Genomic DNA, 20,528 nt, shown 5'->3' with positions numbered 1-20,528 from the left:
TTGTGATAAAGAAGGGCTCCAAGAACCCAATTGTTACAACAATGCAGACATCATTGATTTAACTTGTCATGCTCCAAATTAATACTATATTCATCATACCCCAACAGATCTAGTCTGTGTTTCACATTTAAATCAGTAGACATAAAACACGGATAGACTATTCAGAAGCTCAACTAACAATGCACTACCACAAAAAGACTACATATGAGCAGCCTGTGGTACAAAATAAGACTACTTCCACAACTCCGATTCCATATTCAGACAGCATTTATGCTGTAACTACATCATTGGTATAAAGCACAGTGGTTTCATAAATCTGCTACAGTAATGTTGAGTAAGACAATTTTATATGTAAATTTTTCTGGGAACAACATTTCTTTGATGAGCTTAATGTTTCAGGCAGCATACGCTGTACACCATATGGAAGATTGGGATGTTGGAAGAGATATAGGAAGGGATGGGAATTATAGGTGAGATCTTACTGCTAATTGGTCAGGATTTTATTTGTAATATGTCAGTACATGTTGCCATTCTTGCTGCTGAGCAGAATGGATGGTGATATGTTTCTCATGTAAGGACAGTCTACGGTCTAACAACTGACTTCTCCCTTATGCACTGCCGTACAGAATGACCTACATTGCAGCTTCCTTCCTTCTCTGTGGTATCTGCTTACTCTCACCTGTCTCAGCCATTGCTCCATATCGTGGCCAGAGTATAATGACTGAAAAGTTAAAGTCTATCAATTCTTTTGAGGACCTTTTTGAGCTAACAATTGCTCTTTTCAGAGCAGGATTTATACAGTGTTTCTGTAAAATTGTCTTGCTTAATAGTCCCCTCTCACAATGAAAACCTGCAACTTCTAAGGTCCATTGTCATGAAAGCTCATAAGGGTGCACAGCAGCCTTTTAAAGATGGTGTGGCTGCCAGGGATGCTGGTCCTTTGGTGGATATCTGCGAAGTGATGAGTTGTTCTGGAATAGCGTCTGGTGAGGTCAGGGTAGAATTTGATGTGTGGCTGCCATATGAGCGAATCAGGTCGCTACTGAGACACATTTATAGTGAGAAACCTCACTGGTCCTCACAGCAATAATCCCTTTGACAATCTCAAAGTGACCTGTACTCAACCAAAACAAAAACTGCAGGATTCAGACACCAGTAAGAGAGAACAGACCTATCTAGAATGAGTATGTGAAAGGAGAGGTCTCCGATACCACACAAGGGATCTGTATTTGAGAACATTTCTGTGCACAGATGTAAGTAAAGGTGTATTACCATACATAAAGAGTCAAAGATCCTTATTTAGTGATAAGGAGAAAGTAACCTCAAAACTCATCACTGACAACAGTCAAAGCATCAACATTGCTCTGCTTGCACCACCACCCCCTCCAAATCTGTGAGAAAGTGCCCAGCCTCTAGGTTGGCCCTTCCCTATGGATGAGAGAGCTGGACCTGAGAACTGTCCTGAAAGGAATCTGGAGTTGAATTAATAATTTGCTGATCCATGTTGTAGCCATTTAGCCCACATCATGATTGGGCCCATTCTCATCATTGGTAGTTTTTTTTTAAAGAAAACAACAGGTTCAAAGATCTGAATGTAAAAGAAAGATGCCTTTAAGTTAGACTCTCTTCTCCTCCCTGCAAAGTTTGGTGTGTGTGTAATTTCAGAGTTCGAACAGTGAAAGCTGTGTTCTTCAGTTTTCGAGATGTTTGTACCCATGTGATTCCTGGCAGTGGGAGCTGCCCGATGACTTCAGTTTGGTGTCAAATTCAGTCCAATGCTGTTCAAGCCAACTACTCTCACCTCACCTACAGTGTTCTGATTGTAAGCCTGTCAACAGCATGAGTTCAGTTCCCACACCAGCTGAGGTTACCATGAGGGACTCTCCTCCTCACCCTCTCCTCTTGTCTGAGATGTGGTAACCTTCAGGTTAAACCACCACCACTCATCTCTTTTTCTAATGTGAAAACAGCCCTATAATCCTTTGGGACTTTGGTGACTACTTTTACCTCACCTAGAACAAAACCAAGAGCTGACTGATAGCAGAACCAAAGCAAAAAGATTGATGTTGCTTTGACTGCAGTATTGCTGACTTCTCACATCATGTTGCTGATGATTGGGAGGAGTATACTCATGATGTAATAAGATACGTTAGATTTTTCTTGCTTTCTGTGGGTGGGACCTACATGTTGTCAGGTGACTTAGTAGCACTGGGGGAGGTGTCTTTATTCAGCTGCAGCCAGGATATTGTTAGGAATTAATATCATTGAAAGGATTTGTACTGCTAATTTCAAGAGTTCAGGATATCTCCACTTTTTCAGATATTGAACTACTTTTGTAGTTTAGTCACTGTTGTTTTCTAGGCACAGGTGGTGTAGGCATATATAATGGCAGATAGCTGGTGGGATGAATTATTAAATAAACTCTTTTGGCATTTTTGTCAGGGCATATACAGTGGGGTCAGGACACGTTTGATAGTGCCATGGGGTTCTTTTGCATCAGCAGAACTAGTAGACTTGTTACATGTTCTCTTCTGGCAAGAGGTACCTCTTTTGGCATTGCACTGTAGTGGCGGCTGAGATTACATAAAGTTTCTGGATTGAGGCTTGAAATCATTGTAATTTCAATGGGAACATGCGCAATCCACTCTCATTGACTAGTTTAAAATATACTCTAAGATAATCTATTATCATGGTATCTTAGCTTTTGTTTGGAAAAAAAACATATTTAATTCTTTTATATGTTACTCGATAGACCTCAAATTATAAAGAGCAAATAGCTATGCAATTGAAAATAAGTTTGATAGGTAAATGATAGTTCAAAGAGTGAAAGGTAGTTGAAGTTGATCCCCTTGATTTCAGTGTCTCTATTAGGGCAGGTAGACCCCAGTTGCAAACAAAGCCTCATTCAGGTGTGGATATGAATTATTTCCTGTGACAAAAGTTCATTGTCTCAGTCCCTTGTTCTTTAATATCTGCTTTTGTTTTGCCATTGTTTTCAATTTTGTTAAGTTCTATATCACTTTGCTGCTAATGACTTTATAAAACATCTGAAGAAGTAAAGTCACTTTGGAGTTCTGCTGAAGGTTTTATACGTTCCTTTTGTTCTGTACAAGGCAGTCAGCAATATTCATCTGGCCAATCTTTCCAAGCTGTCAACCTCATCGTGATGAGTTCCAAGTTCATGACTTTTACATCCTGCATTAGGCCCTTCAGACAGATATGCGTGATTGATGCTTGCTTTGTCTGACAATTTAATACATCATTCAGAAACATACACAAACACTAATAGATGCTTCACTGGAAAGAAATCATGAAGCACTGTTCATTTAATGAATTCTTAAGCAAGTCCTCAAAACCCAGTGCTTCTGTGAAACATGCGGACTCATAATTTGGATAATGTGGAGAACAGAACAGAGTTTAAAGACACAAGTGTAACATTTCTCCTTTATTGAAGGTCATGTACAGGATTTACGGCAGAGGAAGTTTTGGGTTCCTGTCTGAGCTGTACTTCAGCCTGCAGCACTAATTTGAAACTTTGCCGATAGTCAGTATTGTCCCAATATTGGAACATTGGTCAGAGCATCAGCAGTGCTCAGGACTGCTCAGGCTTTAACTCCTGGGGGCCCAGGATGTCAGCTTACAAAATTGAAATGGTCAAATACTATGCCCGCTTGCTCAAAACACCCCCTGAAGTCAAAATGGAATAATCTAGCACTCGGTCACCCTTTAAAAATATAAGGGATGACCCATTTAAAATAAAGGTGAGGCTTTTAAAATAAATTTCAGGTGGTCGTGAGACTTTGGAGCTCTCATCCCGAAAAGGTGGTGGAAACAAAGTCTTTTGAATATTTTCAAGACAGTGGGTGGTCAGATTCTCGTTAAGTAAAGAGGGCAAAACATTACCAAGTGTAGATGGGAATATGGTTTTGAGGTTCCAGTCAGATCAGTCATGATCTAATTAAATGGTAGAGTAGGCTTGAGAGACCAAGTGGTCTAGTCCTGCACCTTTTTTGTAGGGGCACATGGCACTAATGTGATTCCCATTGAGAGAGGTACAAAAACAACAATCTTGGATCGCCAGCACTTATTGAGTATCCCTCGGAAGGCAGTGAAATTTCATCCACACTAGTGTGAGACTGGCGTCAGAATGATGGGTTTCCTTTCTTAAAAGACATTAGTAAACCAGTATGGGATTTTGGCTGTCCACCAGTTTGGTCCCTTTTTACTGATAAATGGTTATATTAATGGTATTGCCAGTTCTCAGATTTTCTTTTAAGGGAGCATTTCATTTCTCAAAAGGCTACAATGGGATTTGAGCATGCTCCCAAGTCCAAGCCTCTAGATTGGAGTACAGTAAAATTTAATTATTTTTGCTTGTTTTAAGTCCATGCTTTATAGAAGGAGGTGGTATCAGGGGTGTGTTTGCATCTGTATAATCAATATACTTGGATGCTTTGTGTGTCTGATTGCTTTTCCTTCTCAGAGGTTGCACCTTGGTAATGAATTAATTAATGTCCCATTTTCTTCTTACTTTAGTGTACACCAAATAAACTACTGCAAAAGAACAATTCTGGCAGTAATGCCCTCTGAGTTAAGGGAATACTGTTCCTACACTAGCCTCCATAAATATGTTCCTGATGTTAACATTTATTTATACCTTTGATGAGAAGCTGTACTTTCCTGGATGAAGCTTTCATTCCTACACTGCACTGATTCCAAATATTATTCCGTTGGGAATAGCCATGTGCTGCATGTTTTAATTTCATATCTGGAACAATGATGTGCTGCCAGATTTTTTTTTTGTGTGTTTTGGGTTCCAAAGGAACTGGGCATTGAATTTCAGTGAGTCAACTTTGCAGCTAGCCCCAGTAAGTCACTCTGAGTGGAAGCAGACCTTGGCTTAAGGGTCACTTAATTCAAAAATTCTGTTTATAAACTAAGTTGATGTGGGTCTGGTGCATTTTAAACACTGATAGCTATGAGTTTGATGTTAGGAGGTGGGACATTGGTGCTGGATTGCTAGTTGGTCATGTCAGAGTTTGTATTTACTGCTTATGGTAGATACTGTATCAGAAAACAAAGAAAGCATGCATTGAGGAAAAGGTCATTTGGTCCATTAAGCCCGCTAATTGAATGTTAGTTTTTCCTGGCCTGCATAGCTCAAGACCACATCACATTGTGTACATAACCACTGAACCAATATTAATTTGATGTTAACTTGCTGTAAGCACATTTGCAATCTTGACACTTAAAGCAACCTAGGAAAAAGTGAGGACTGCAGATGCTGGAGATCAGAGCTGAAAATGTGTTGCTGGAAAAGCGCAGCAGGTCAGACAGCATCCAAGGAGCAGGAGAATCGACGTTTCGGGCATGAGCCCTGAAGGGCTCATGCCCGAAACGTCGATTCTCCTGCTCCTTGGATGTTGCCTGACCTGCTGCGCTTTTCCAGCAACACATTTTCAGCACTTAAAGCAACCTGTTCAGACATGTTATGACACACCTCTGGCACAGGTGGGATTTGATCCCAGGCCTCCTGACCCGAGTTAGGGACACTACCACTGTGCCACAAGAATCCCACAAATGTTTAATATCTTTGCTGCTGTTTAATATCCAGGTTATCTCAATTCAATAGCCCAGAAAGACTTTCTATCCTAAATAAAATGAATGGGCCATGTTCTGAAACCACATTAATATCATGTTAATGTTGTTAACCATGCTGATTACAAGTTCAAACCTTGTCTGAGGCTTGGTAAACTGACTCAGTTATTGACTCTGTTATTAGACTCTTTCATAGCCTCCTCACCAGAGAAGAATCTGTCATCATCAACATTTACAAATTGTTGCATAAAATTAAATCCAGACTTTAGCTCAAAAATGAGATTTGAAAACACTAAAACCTTTGGAAAGAACTACCAAAACTCCATGATTTTATTTGGGTCACTGAATGCTGATTGCAGTTTAAATTTTTTTAAAATTAGCTAGTTGTAGATGGACTATTTATCTGAAGATCACATGATTTTCTACTTCCGCAGTACAGGAGCTATTCATTGTTAAGGTTGCACAGGAAACGTTGGCTTGATTTGCAGATGGGGATGAGGGGAACTTACATTTGTTTGGAGAGTACAGAATGTTAGTGTGTGAGTTAATTTTTTTTATTTACACAAATAAATATATTGGAAAGCTGTTTTAATTGGCCCAGTTCGGAAGGTATGGCACTGTGTGGAAAGTGCTGTATAAATGCCAAGGTCATGACTTTTCCTGTGGGAGACTTCTGTGAAAGACAATTTATAACTTTTACAGGACTCCACTTTATTGTAACTCGCATTTCACAAACAGGATTCTTCACTTTTAGTAACTCTTTCCCATCTGAAAATAATTCAGATAAATATTCCATCCTGTTTTCACTTTGATTATTGAGGTTGGAGGGAAAAGGTGAACTGTTTTACACTTTATTGACTGCTAATGTATTCAGAATATATTTGAGTATACTCTGGGTCTGGAGGATGTATTTTGGGAGAGTTGTATAAGTTAAGACAATATGGTAAATGTATGGTCATGCTTTGCTGTGTACTGATCAGATTAACCTGTATACTCAAAGGGTATGATTGTAAGTCAGAACTCTGCCGAAGTACAATAGGGAAGAATGTCAGTAAGTAACAAGCATGTTTGGCTGTCGTTAGACTGAGATGAACTTCAAGCACATGCTTATGAATTAGTCTGAGAATCTGTCTCCATGATCTAACTGGATATTGTACTGAGCGGGATGGTTTGAAGCAGGTGTTTATTTTTAACTATTTAAGGAATCCAGCTGGTTATTAAAGAAAAATTAATTCAGCAAAACACGCTTTTGTTCATCTTTGAAGGAACAGCATGGCTTAATCATCAGTTTGTGAAGTTCATTCTTGTTTTTTCTAATTTATTCACGGGATGTGAATGTTACTCGCTGAGCCAGCATTTATTGCCTGCTCCTAGTTGCCCTTGAGAAGGTGGTGAGCTGCTTTCTGGAATCACCACAGCCCCTGTGCTGTAGGTTGACCCATAATGCCCTGACGAAGGGAATTCTAGGATGTTAACCCAACAACAGTGGAGGAACAGTGACATATTTCCAAGTCAGGATGATGAGTAGCTTAGAGGAGAACTTGAAGGCAGTGGTGTTCCCATGTAAGTTGCTTCTGTTTTTAAATGAAATAATTGTTTGCATCTCTGCCCTGAAGATGGGTGTGACCCACAGCAGTGTGATCACTGCCACAGGTAGAGCAAGTAGGCAGATCTTGAATCCACTCCAGTGGGAGCTGGAGTCTAGTCCCATACATATCTGTTCCACATCAGTCGTCAAGCCAACTGACCCTCCAGGTAGTCCAAGTTGCTAGGGCAACATGACCTTCTACATGCATTTTGTAGTCTGGAGCAATGAATGAGGATAGTGGTTCCAATTTTCTTTCCATCTCATGGTGACCAAGAATCTCTCCCTGCCACTAGCATATGGACTTACATATAGATACTCATAAAGTCATAGAGATGTACAGCATGGAAACAGACCCTTTGGTCCAACTCATCAATGCCCACCAGATATCCTAAATTAATCTCGTCCCATTTACCAGCACCTGGCCCATATCCCTCGAAACCCTTCCTATTCACACACCCATCCAGATGCCTTTTAAATAATGTAATTGTACCAGCCTCTACCACTTTCTCTGGCAGCTCGTTCAATACATGAACCCCACTCTGTGTGAAAATGTTTTCCCTAGACCTTTTAAATCTTTCCCCTCTCACCTTAAACCCAAATCTGTTTGGCTAGTTTATGTGTACACCTTCCAGGCCATCCATCAAGATTTTGACTTGAACCTAAATAGAGATGTTATTCGTGGCTCCATATGACCTCCTCACCAAATAATTCGAAACCCAATTAATTTAATTTGCTTCTGGGTTTGGTGAATTTAATCATTTGGAAATGAAAGGCAATATATTCATTTTCTATTTGTCTTTGGAAGGCATTTGACATCCCATTCCTCTCAAGTATTGATTTGATTCACCTTATTAGTTGTCTTATAAACTGTCTTTCAAGGGACAGTTGTTTCTATATATGGTGCCATATTGTTCACGAACAATATAGAAATAATTAGAGAAATGCACTATTTCTATAAATTGTAGGTTTGTGCTTTAGAGAGCTGACAGGAAGCAGCCAGTGATGAAAACTTGTTCCATAAGTTATTGCAGGGATCCCCAGGTCAACTCTTCAGGAATTGAACATTGTCACATGACCATCTGGAAATACTCCTGGATGATATTTCACTCATCTCAAAATAATCTTACAGCACAACTAACACATCATTTTAATTTATGTTGTCCTTACCATTCCCTCAACCAATTCTTGTTTAAATTCTACTCCAGAACTACTGGTCTTAAGTTTAAATTTAATTTCAAATTTTGCTTGTTTCCAAATCTCAGTATGGCCTTTCCTTTTTTCTACTTATTTAACATACCCCAGCCTCTCTATCTCTATGAAACATACGCTCCTGTAGTCTGGCATCTTTATGGCTGTGTTTTTAGCTGCCTAGGCTCCAAACTCTGGAATTATCTCCTTTAACTCCCCCAATACCTTCTCCACCTCCCCCTTAAAAGGTGGCACAGTGACTCAGTGGTTAGCACTGCTGCCTCACACCACTTGGGGCCAGGGTTCGATTCCAGCCTCAGGCGACTCTATGTGTGGAGTTTGCACATTCTCCCTGTGTCTGTGTGAGTGTGCTCTGTTCCTCCCACAGTGCAAAAAAGTGCAGGTTGAGTGGATTGGCCAGGTTAAATTGCCCAGAGTATATAGGTTAGGAAATGCAGGATTACGGGGATAGGAGGGGTCAAGGTGGGATGCTCTTCAGAGGGTCGGTGTGGATTTGATGGGTTGAATGGGCGAAAGTGAGAACTGCTGATGCTGGAGATTATAAACGAGAGTGTAGTACTGGAAAGGCACAGCAGGTCAGGCAGCATCTGAGAAGCAGGAGAATCAACGTTTCGGGCAAAAGCCCTTCATCAGGACAGGTTGAATGGCCCACTCCACTCTGTAGGCCTTCTTTGAATTATCTATGAAAAACAATCTTCCTCTTTGATTGGCCCGTTGGTCATTTGTGACTCAATATGAAATTTTGCCTGCTACTACTCTGGTGAAAATGTCAGGGGTTCACGTTACAAAATTAAAAAGGGCTCTTGCCTGAGTGAAAATTGAGAGCAAAAAAGACTTCTTCACACAGCATGACTCAGAAATCACAATTACTGTTATCTGTCAATGATGAAACGTTGCTATAGGGCTTGTTCAACCCCACCATCCCCAGAGCTGTATTGCAACTGCCCAGACTTTAAAGGTTGAATGTGTAAACTCAACAGTTTGTATACTTCACCATAGTTGGGGGTTGAGGGGAGTGGGAGTGCAAAAGGGACATAATTTTAATGACTCGACCATGTTAAAATACTAATTTGTGGTAACTGGGCACTGTGGCATCATAATCAACGAGCTGTTTATGCTGTAAATGATCCAGATGGCAAGATTATGCCTGGCAACAAATGTAGGAATGTGTTGTTTGCTTTCTTGAAGTGCAGTCCATGCTAATGTTGCAATGAACTCGGTTAGTGAATTTACCTTATAAGGACATGAACAGTTCTATATCTAAAGCTAGCATGAAAAGTTCTCAATGTGCTAGAGACTCGCCTTTGGCTGAGGTCAGGGAGGTGGGACAGAGTATAACTGAGCAGGTAGCCAAGAGGCTGCTGCAGTACGTTCAAACTCTGGAAGAGCCCTGTGTAATGCAAGTAGTTCTCCTCCAAGTGAATACTGTGCATCAAAAACAAACACCATCTTACCTGACCTCTGAACATAATTGTGCAATAGAGCTGCAGTGATAGTGTCAGACTTCTTCATGTCTCATTGAAGACATCACCACACTTTATGACCCACTTGAACATTGATCTTGTAAAGTCCCAGCAGATGTTCTAAAACTCTGTGTGCATTCACAGATCAGCTGATGGTAACAAATGACCCAGTTTTTGTTGCTTTGTCCTGCTTTATATTTGGATTGATGCCTCTCCACTGTTGTCTCTTTGTTTCATCGTTGACAGATAACGGTAATTGTGATTTCTGAGCCATCATGTGTGAAGAAGTCTTTTTCACTCCTTGTCAGTGCAGATTGGTCAATAAAGAGAGGAAATTGTTGTTAGTTTCCCTATGGGGAGTGAAGCATGAGCAGCAGTACAGCAATAATGTTGTATATAGGTACACTGATAGCACAGTAGGGGCCCACTGTGCATTAACCACTGAGGAGTCAAAGGAAGCACTTACCAGTATATTGTCGCCTGTGTTTGGGCTTTGGGAATAGTGAGAGCAATGCATCCATCGGGAAGCGATGAATACTTTATTTTAAAAGAATACAATTTCCAACCTCCTCTTGTTGTTTTCAGACAGCACCCCACCACCTGTTTTCACTTTACGGTCTCCTGTGCACTAGTCTCTAACCACAAAGGGTGACCCCCCCCCCAAAAAAAAACCCTTCCAGCTACCTCCCACTTCAGAATAACACCGCCATTTCAGGCTTGCTGCAGTGCTCCAGTGAGACTCAACACAAGCTACGTGAACACCAACTCTTCTTCAGCTGATGTACCTAACAGCCTCCCAGGATTGAATTTAACAATCTCAGAACGTGAACACCCTCCGTGTCCATTACCTACCGCCCCCCCTCCCCTTCCCTAGGTCCTGCTTTTTATTGGTTGCTCCTGGCACAGCCAACCCATTTTCAGTAATTTACATATTTCGTTGGCAGTCTACCCAGTAATTCTCTCTCTCACCTTATCTCTGTTTGCCTATTCCTTTAAGTATTCAGTAGTCTGTGCTTTCTTTTCCCATTTGCACGCTCTCTCTCTCACACAAGACATGGACGGCACCCACTCTAATCCTGTCATCAGCATAAATGCAATCCTTTCCCAGCTGTGCTCTGTTCTGACAAAGGGTCGCTGGATTCCAAATGTTAACTCAGTTTCTTTCTCTCTCTCTCTCTCTCTCTACAGATGTGTGCAGACCTGCCGGGTGTGTACAGTACTTTGAGTTTTTGCTTCTCCACCAGGTCCTCCATTTCCTGGTTTCAGCAGTGATCTTGAATGGAGAATATTTGACAGAGTAGTCTTTGCTTTTGAGCTTTTCTGCCTTATTGGTCATTCTGTTCAACAGGGCACCTTATTATAGAACTTTTGGCGTGGGGAGGCTAGATGAGACAGATCTTTTTTTCAGTAGAATTCATGACATTGGAATAATGCCGCTAGAAACTTTGAATGGTAGCGGTGAATCTTCAGTTTAGTTTAGCCTGTTACTGCTGTTCCATTGAAAGCTATAGAAGGATGTATTTGCATTTTAGCTTCATTCATTAGAACAGCCTGAGTTGATCCAGCACCATTGGGTCAGCTTTTACTTGACCGCATGGTCTGCTACTTGCAGCTGTGGACCATCAGTCAGGCGAACTTGCACAGTGTGCAATGACAGACTCTGCTTGATTTGGACTGTTGAATAACTAAAATGATTCTGTTGTCTCTGAGGCTATCACAGTTGCCATGACATCCCAGCAGGTCACCTATGGCAGCTTTGCCATCGTTGAACCTCTCTGAATATCTCCACAGTTCTGGTCACATCACACATAGAGCATAGAACATTCCAGTGCAGTACAGGCCCTTTGGCCCTTGATGTTGTGCCAACCTCTGAAACCAATCTAACGCCCATCTAACCTACACTATTCCGTTATTATCCATATGTTTATTGAACAACCATTAAATGTTGGCGAGTCCATTACAGTTGTAGGCAAGGCATTTGACACCATTACTACTCTGAGTAAAGAACCTACCTATGACATTTGTCCTACATCTACCACCCCTCAATTTAAAGCTATGTCTCCTCGTGCTCGCCTTCACCATCCGAGGAAAAAAGCTCTCACTGTCCACTCTATATAATCCTCTGATCATCTTGTATGCCTCTATTAAGTTGCCTCTTAACCTTCTTCTCTCTCATGAAAACAGCCTAAAGTCCCTCAGCCTCTCCTCGTAAGACCTTCCCACCATACCAGGCAACATCCTAGTAAATCTCCTCTGAACCCTTTCCAAAGCTTACACATCCTTCCTATAATGCAGTGACCAGAACTGTATACAATACTTCAAGTGCGGCCACATCAGAGTTTTGGACAGCTGCAGCATGATCTCATGGCTCCAAAACTTAATCCCTCTACCAATAAAAGCTTACACACCATATGCCTTCTTAACACCCTATCAACCTGGCAGCTTTCAGCGATCTATGCACTGAGATCTCTCTGCTCATCCACTCAACCAAGAAGCTTACCATTAGCCCAGTACTCTTCATTCCTATTGCTCCTTCCAAAGTGAATCACCTCATACTTTTCCACAATAAACTCCATTTGCCACCTCTCAGCCCAGCTCTGCAGCTTATCCATGTATCCTGTGACATCCTTCAGCAATATCCAAACTCCACTGACCTTAGTGTCATCTGCAAGTTTATTAATTCACCCTTCCACACCCTCATCCAGGTCATTTATAAAAATGACAAACAGCAGTGGCCCCAAAACAGAACCTTGTGGTACACCACTGGTAACTGAACTCCAGGATAAACATTTCCCATCAATTACCACCCTCTGTCATCTTAGAGCTAGCCAATTTCTGATCCAAACCACTAAAACACCCTCGATTCCATGCCTCCGTATTTTCTGCAGTAGCCTGCCTTAGGAATCTAACCAAATGCTTTACTGAAATCCATATACACCACATCAACTGCTTTACCCTCATCTACCTGTTTGGTCACCTTCTCAAAGAACTCAATAAGATTTGTGAGGCACAACCTACCCTTCACAAAACTGTGTTGACTATCCCTAATCAAATTATTCCTTGCTAGATGATAATAAATCCTAACTCTTATAATCTTTTCCAAAACTTTGCCCACAACAGACGTAAGGCCCACTGGTCTATAATTACCAGGGTTGTTTCTATCCCCCTTCTTGAACAAGGGGACAACATTTGCAATCATCAACCTTCTGGCAGTATTTCTTTAGACAATGCACAGAGGCTACAGAACTTGCATCCAGCGATGTGCTCTGACACAGACCTGCATTTAATATAACACACTTACAGCCAAGCACATACTCCTGTCAAAAAAAGCAGAAATTGCTGGAAAAGCTCATCAGGTCTGTGGAGAGAAATCAGAGTTAATGTTTCAGGTCAAGCGACCCTTCCTGAGAACATACTTCTGTTCCCAGGGTTCCTGTAAGTCAAACAACTTCTGTTGAGATTTTTGTATAAAAAGAAGAACTTTTAACTTGAAACTTATAGGAGAGAAGCTAAGCTCCAGGCAGGAAGGAGAAGAGGAATCAAGAGAATGGTGCAGTCAGTCACTAGAATTTCCAAGAGGCTTTGGACAGGAAAGTTACAAAGCTGACTGTTTTTGAAGGGAACTCCAAAGAGAAGGATCAACAATGGAAGTAGCAGGAGTAATTTTCAATCCGAGAAATAGAATTGTTCTAGTTCAAGAGGAGGGCCTGTATAGCATGGAGGGATTCTGAATTGAAGATAATGCTTTATCTTTGTGGTTAATGGAATCTCTGGTAATGGGGAAGGACCAAGATGGACACTGGGATCAACTCTAGTGAGCGACTAAGAATTGGGAGATTGACTGGAGCTCATGAGATTATTGGGGATACACATGCTTGAGGTGATGAATTTTATAGGTTAGGATTTCAGTAACATTGAATAAGATGGAAAGCATTCTGGAAATGAGATGTGATCTCAGCTGAAGTCCTGACCTTGCGGATTCCCTTGCACTCCAGTCTTGCACATTTGCATCAAGCAAATACAGTTAAAGAGCTTTACTGCTAGGTCTGGCCGGTCCTGCCCCGGGGTGTGGCCGGGTCCTGCCCCGGGGTGTGGCCGGGTCCTGCCCCGGGGTCTGGCCGGGTCCTGCCCCGGGGTCTGGCCGGGTCCTGCCCCGGGGTGTGGCCGGGTCCTGCCCCGGGGTCTGGCCGGTCCTGCCCCGGTCTGGCCGGTCCTGCCCCGGGTTCTGGCTGGTCCTGCCCCGGGGTCTGGCCGGGTCCTGCCCCCGGGGTCTGGCCGGTCCTGCCCCGGGGTCTGGCCGGGTCCTGCCCCGGGGTCTGGCCGGGTCCTGCCCCGGGATCTGGCCGGGTCCTGCCCCGGGTTCTGGCTGGTCCTGCCCCGGGGTCTGGCCGGGTCCTGCCCCGGGGTCTGGCCGGGTCCTGCCCCGGGGTCTGGCCGGGTCCTGCCCCGGGATCTGGCCGGGTCCTGCCCCGGGATCTGGCCGGGTCCTGCCCCGGGTTCTGGCCGGGTCCTGCCCCGGGGTCTGGCCGGGTCCTGCCCCCGGGTCTGGCCGGGTCCTGCCCCCGGGTCTGGCCGGTCCTGCCCCCGGGTCTGGCCGGGTCCTGCCCCCGGGGGTGGCCGGGTCCTGCCCCCGGGGGTGGCCGGGTCCTGCCCCCGGGGGTGGCCGGGTCCTGCCCCGGGGGTGGCCATTCCTGCCCTGGGGTCTGACCGGGTCCTGCCTTCGGGGGTGGCCGGGTCCTGCCCCCGGGGGTGGCCGGTCCTGCCCCGGGTTCTGGCTGGTCCTGCCCCGGGGTCTGGCCGGGTCCTGCCCCCGGGGTCTGGCCGGGTCCTGCCCCGGGGTCTGGCCGGGTCCTGCCCCGGGATCTGGCCGGGTCCTGCCCCGGGATCTGGCCGGGTCCTGCCCCGGGTTCTGGCCGGGTCCTGCCCCGGGGTCTGGCCGGGTCCTGCCCCCGGGTCTGGCCGGGTCCTGCCCCCGGGTCTGGCCGGTCCTGCCCCCGGGTCTGGCCGGGTCCTGCCCCCGGGGGTGGCCGGGTCCTGCCCCCGGGGGTGGCCGGGTCCTGCCCCCGGGTCTGGCCGGGTCCTGCCCCCGGGTCTGGCCGGGTCCTGCCCCCGGGTCTGGCCGGGTCCTGCCTTCGGGGGTGGCCGGGTCCTGCCCCCGGGGGTGGCCGGGTCCTGCCCCCGGGGGTGGCCGGGTCCTGCCCCCGGGGGTGGCCGGGTCCTGCCCCCGGTGTGGCCGGTCCTGCCCCGGGGTCTGGCCAGTCCTGCCCCGGGGTCTGGCCGGGTCCTGCCCCGGGTTCTGGCCGGGTCCTGCCCCGGGGGTGGCCGGGTCCTGCCCCCGGGGGTGGCCGGGTCCTGCCCCAGGGGTCTGACCGGGTCCTGCCCCGGGGTGTGGCCGGGTCCTGCCCCGGGGTCTGGCCGGGTCCTGCCCCGGGGTCTGGCCGGGTCCTGCCCCGGGGTCTGGCCGGGTCCTGCCCCGGGGCTGGCCGGTCCTGCCCTGGGTTTAGCTGGTCCTGCCCTTACATTTTCCCTTGCGCTCAAGCAAATATTGCCAGTGAGCATTTCAACATCCACTCTCTCAGCCGCCATGAATTATGTCCGGCCACTCCCGGGGCAGGACTGGCCACCCCCGTGGCAGGACCGGCCACCCCCGGGGCAGGACCGGCCACCCCCGGGGCAGGACCCGGCCAGACCCCGGGGCAGGACCCGGCCACACCCCGGGGCAGGACCGGCCAGACCTAGCAGTAAAGCTCTTTAACTGTATTTGCTTGATGCAAATGTGCAAGACTGGAGTGCAAGGGAATCCGCAAGGTCAGGACTTCAGCTGAGATCACATCTCATTTCCAGAATGCTTTCCATCTTATTCAATGTTACTGAAATCCTAACCTATAAAATTCATCACCTCAAGCATGTGTATCCCCAATAATCTCATGAGCTCCAGTCAATCTCCCAATTCTTAGTCGCTCACTAGAGTTGATCCCAGTGTCCATCTTGGTCCTTCCCCATTACCAGAGATTCCATTAATGTTTTCAGGTTTCTTCCAACTCTCTCAAGAATGTTTTCAGGTTTCTTCCAACTCTCTCAAGGCTTCCCCTCACACAGAGCCATTGGCCTTCCCGCTTTCTCAACTCCACAGACCTTCATCTGAGTTCTGTCTCCAACGCCTGACTGCCTTCTAATTCCTAGAACCTCTGTCTGACCTCTAACAGCACAGAGCCACAGCACTTGATTCCTCCCTGAGTTCCCTGCATGGAATCTGTAGTTCAGCAGTGCAGCCAACTGCAGCTTTCTACCCATGGTCTCCTTTCGCATCCTTTGTCTCTTTCTGTAACCTTTGAACTCCTTACAGTGGCCCTTAAACTATTCTGAGCAACTTATTGTAAACCTTGCAATAAACCCCATTCTAGGGCAGAATTGAATGTGGCAACCTAACAACTGTTCTGTAGCACCGAATTGATGGACCAAATGGCTTCCACTGGCTGTGGAATCCCAATGTCCACAGTTACTTCGCTGGTTTGAAGTGGGTCCAACAGATTACAGTAGTTCGTAGCTTTGTGTGTCTCCGTAAATTGCAGAGATTTGTCGAAAACATGGAGGGCCTGATTCCAGATTCTAATTAGATGCATTTATTCTTGTCTTTTTTTCCATTACTGAGAGTCCAATTTTGAATGATCTAAAGCAGCCCCATTAAAATTAATGCTCAGCAGTTCAGATGGCCTCTGCGGAGATAAGCTGGGTTTAACATATTAGGGCAATGACCTCTCATTAATCATAAAGTGGAAGCAGAACCCAGCTAACTGGGCTTATACTCTCATGGATCTTGTCAGTCACAGAAGATCCCAAAGCTCTAGTTTGGACGCTTCTACTTTAGATCATCTTTTCTATTGGAAGAAACCACTTGTGCAGTGCTCTTAAGCCATTTTTGTTTAAACACTGCAGATGTGAAGGAAATCCTCGTTGGTAATTACTGTGACCAAATTGTTTTTTTTAATGAGTGTTATTTCGGAGTATTTGGCGTTGTGCATTCCTCCTGGCCTTCACTGTGTATTTAAGAGATAACTAAAATGCATTCATCATGTAGAGGCTATTGGACTGTCACTGCACAGTAGTGATTTATACGACCTCTTAACTCCATTTTACTTTATACCCAGCTTCATTATGATGTTTGAGTCTCATCCACCTCCAACAAATAGCAGAATTCAACCCCACCGAGCAAGAGGGGCAGTGAGGACGATTTGGGGTGTAGGGCAGATGATTATCATTGGTGATTCTTCATAGTTTTAGTTATTAAAACAACTATGATTGGCCACTGTATCTACAGTGATTGTAGTTTGAGTATCTTTGTGGGGAGAGGAGTGATTTGCTTTCTTAAATCTGCAACATCCTTTTGATTTTCGATTTTTTTTCACATAGAAAGTGGTGGGTGCCTGGAATGCACTGCCAGTAGTAATGGTGGAAGCAGACATTTAGCAGCAGTTAAGGCACATCTTGATAGACTCATGAACAGGTGGCAGACAGAGGGATACAAGCTGTGTGCATGGGCAATAAGTAGTGGGTCTACATAAGGATTTGGAACCAGTGCAGACTTGGTGAGCTGGAGGGCCTGTTCCTATGCTGTATTGGATTGCATTGAGATATAATTGTGGTTCAGAATTACAGAACCATTTGCTCCATAACTTAAAACATTTATTTTTGTTTACAGAAAAGTTGTACAACTCAACCGGCCCTGATTTAAGAAGATCACTTTTCTCTTTGAAGCAACTATTCCAGGTAATGTACCAGTCCAATATTGAAATGTAATTTACCGAATTGTTTATAGTTGCGTAGAAATTCGTAATAAAATTATGACAGTGTAAAAGGCCCAGCCTACCCATGTCAGTTTTTATCCTCCATGTGTACGAATACATCTATTTAGTCGAACTGTTCTTGATCTCTTTATCTCCATATGGTCCTTTTTAGAAAATCATTTCATGGGATGTGAGCATTTTTTTGGACCAACCTTAAGGATAAAGCTTGGGAAGCATTACTTTAGGTACTCTAATGGTGCTGTTAAGGAAGGAGTTCCAGGAGTTTGACATAGTAATAAAGGAATGGTGATCCATTTCCAAGTCAAGATGGTGTGTGACTTGGAGGTAATAGTGTTGCCACGTGCTTCATGTTAATGTTTTTCTAGATGAAAGAGGTCATAGATTTCAGGGTCAGAGAAACTTTCTAGGGTGGCCTATGATGAGAGAGTGAATATGTAAGACAGAGAATGAGGGTCATGATTAACTTTTTCTGTCCTGGATGTTGAGCTTATCAAGTGCTGTTGCAGTCATATTCATCAAAGCTAATGGAACATATTCCACCATACTCTTGATGTGTGTCTTGCAGGAAGGGGAAAGTCCTTGGGGGATCAGGAAATGAGTCATCCAGCACAGAATTCCAAGTCTCTGACCTTCTCTTGTAGCCAGAGTATTTACGTGGCTGGTCTGGTGAAGTTTCTGGTCAGTGGTAACCACCAATCTCTCTTATTGGCGATTGTCAAGACTTGGCTCTTGTGTGGTGCAAACATTGTTTAACAGCCTGAGTCTGAAAGTTGTGCATTTGGGCACAGACAATCCAAATTGAATCTGGAGCAGTAATGTACTGTAAGGTCCCACTGTTAGGAAGCGATGGAGTCCTGAAAAACATCACAAATGGCAAAAGTATGAACCTTAAAAACAGTTTGGAACACAAATCAATGGGATAGACTCCAGCCAGTCGGCACCCATTCCCTAACTATTTTTGCAGTAAGGTTTTAATACTGTTTGCGATGCTGCCAGTACAGTAACAGCCTTTGGGACCTATTTAATCCATAAAGCAATATCATTCAGTGGATGGATTTTTCCATCATGTACACAAGGTGCCTAGTGTTATTATTGTGTGCACTTACGACAGCATCAAATTCATATTAAGTTAACTGGCTCAGAGTGACACCATGCAGCATGTTGAAGTTACAATGCAGCATTCAGTTTTTATTTTAAAACTGATCAGCCACAGTCACCCTTCCATTATCTTGTTTCCATCTTCGGTCTTATATTTGCTTATATTTGTGAACAGTCAAACACAGCATTCCTTGCAAACAAACGTGGGCTCAGCGCTGTAAGGTAAACTACAGGTAAAGTTTCCAATCTCTTATCAGACCAAAGGACTGCTCTCTCATTAGAGAGACACAAGTGGTGGTTTAACGTGAGGGTGACTGTGCCTCAGGAGAGGTAAGAGATTGAGGGGGCAGGACCTGCATGGTAACCTCAGTCGGCACATGGATTTATGAAGGGGAAATCATGTTTGACAAATCTGTTGGAATTCTATGAGGATATAACAAGTAGAGTTGACAAGGGGGAGCCAGTTGATGTAGTACATTCGGATTTTCAGAAAGCATTTGACAAAGTCTGGCCCACCAGGGCTATGGGCCAAAAAATTGGGAATTGGAATTGATCTTTGACCGCCACAGACATGATGAGTCTTTCATTCTGTAAATGTTTATGAGTAGAGAAATAACAATAAGTTAGAGAAACAGTTTGAGATGCACAAGTTTCTTTCTCCCTTCCCAACCAAGTCCCCCTTCTCCGATACTGGGGATATAAGTCAGTTGTGAATTCTCTCTTCTTACAACTTAGTGCAACTCAAGACTGGAGACTGGTTCTGCTTCCCAGTTGTTGAATCCCTTTGACGTTCAGTGGTACAGCTCAGTTCCCAGTTTGCACCACTGCCACAACAGCAGCTAAACACACGTGCTTGTCCGAATGCGAGTAAGGGTCATAGAACCATAGAATTCCTGCAGTGTGGAAGCAGGTTATTTGGCCCTTCGAATCCACACCGACCCTTCCAAAAGCATCCCACACAGACCCCCCCCCACTACCCTATCCCTGTAACCCCACATTTCCCATGGCTAACCCACCTAACATGCACATCCCTGGACATTAGGGGCAATTTAGCATGGCCAAGCCACCTAACCTGCACATCTTTGGACTGTGGGAGGATACTGGAGCACCTGAAGGAAACCCATGCCGACACCTGAAGAATGTGCAAACTCCACAAAGACAGTCACCCGAGGCAGGAATCGAACCAAGGCACCGTGAGGCAGCAGTGCCAGCCACTTAGCCATGCTGCCCATTCCCACACTTTCATATTCATTTGGCTTTATTTCACAAAAAAAAGTGAAACCTCCAGTGCTGCTGCCTATAGCAAGGAGAAGATGATATAGAGGCTTCAGAGAGATATAGTTTCATCCCGTGAATTAAATGTACAGTGAGGCTTAATTGATACTAGGGAATTTAAACAAACCAGAAAACAGTGACAGATAAACAGAGGGTGGTGGAGGAGGGTTGTTTTTCAGACTGGAGGCCTGTGACCAGTGGAGTGCCACAAGGATCGGTGCTGGGTCTTCATTTATATAAATGATTTGGATGTGAGCATAACAGGTAGACGTTAGTAAGTTTGCAGATGACATCAAAATTGGAGGTGTAGTGCACAGCGAAGAAGGTTACCTCAGATTACAACAGGATCTTGACCAGATGGGCCAATGGGCTGAGAAGTGGCAGATGGAGTTTAATTTTGATAAATGCAAGGTGCTGCATTTTGGGAAAGCAAATCTTAGCAGGACTTATACACTTAATGGTAAGGTCCTAGGGAATGTTGCTGAACAAAGA

At 44.7% G+C, this 20,528-nt stretch overlaps 1 protein-coding gene across 5 annotated transcripts in view; it reads left to right on the top strand.

The window, feature by feature from the left end:
* Window positions 1-20,528, top strand: part of fhod1 (formin homology 2 domain containing 1) — a 320,810-nt gene that overhangs the window by 123,327 nt on the left and 176,955 nt on the right. For all 5 annotated transcript variants that reach the window (XM_043707127.2, XM_043707126.2, XM_087995958.1 and 2 more), the window contains one exon: window positions 17,558-17,625. In XM_043707127.2, the coding sequence (XP_043563062.2) occupies window positions 17,558-17,625 (68 nt within the window). The remainder of the gene's footprint in view (window positions 1-17,557; window positions 17,626-20,528) is intronic.

Source organism: Chiloscyllium plagiosum, unplaced genomic scaffold (genome assembly GCF_037043375.1).
Source record: "Chiloscyllium plagiosum isolate Xiang-an unplaced genomic scaffold, Cpla_swu_hap1 HiC_scaffold_17, whole genome shotgun sequence".
Classification (NCBI taxonomy): Eukaryota; Metazoa; Chordata; class Chondrichthyes; order Orectolobiformes; family Hemiscylliidae; genus Chiloscyllium; species Chiloscyllium plagiosum.
The sequence above is the reverse complement of the archived record's forward strand: the minus strand, read 5'-3'. Positions and strand labels throughout refer to the sequence as shown.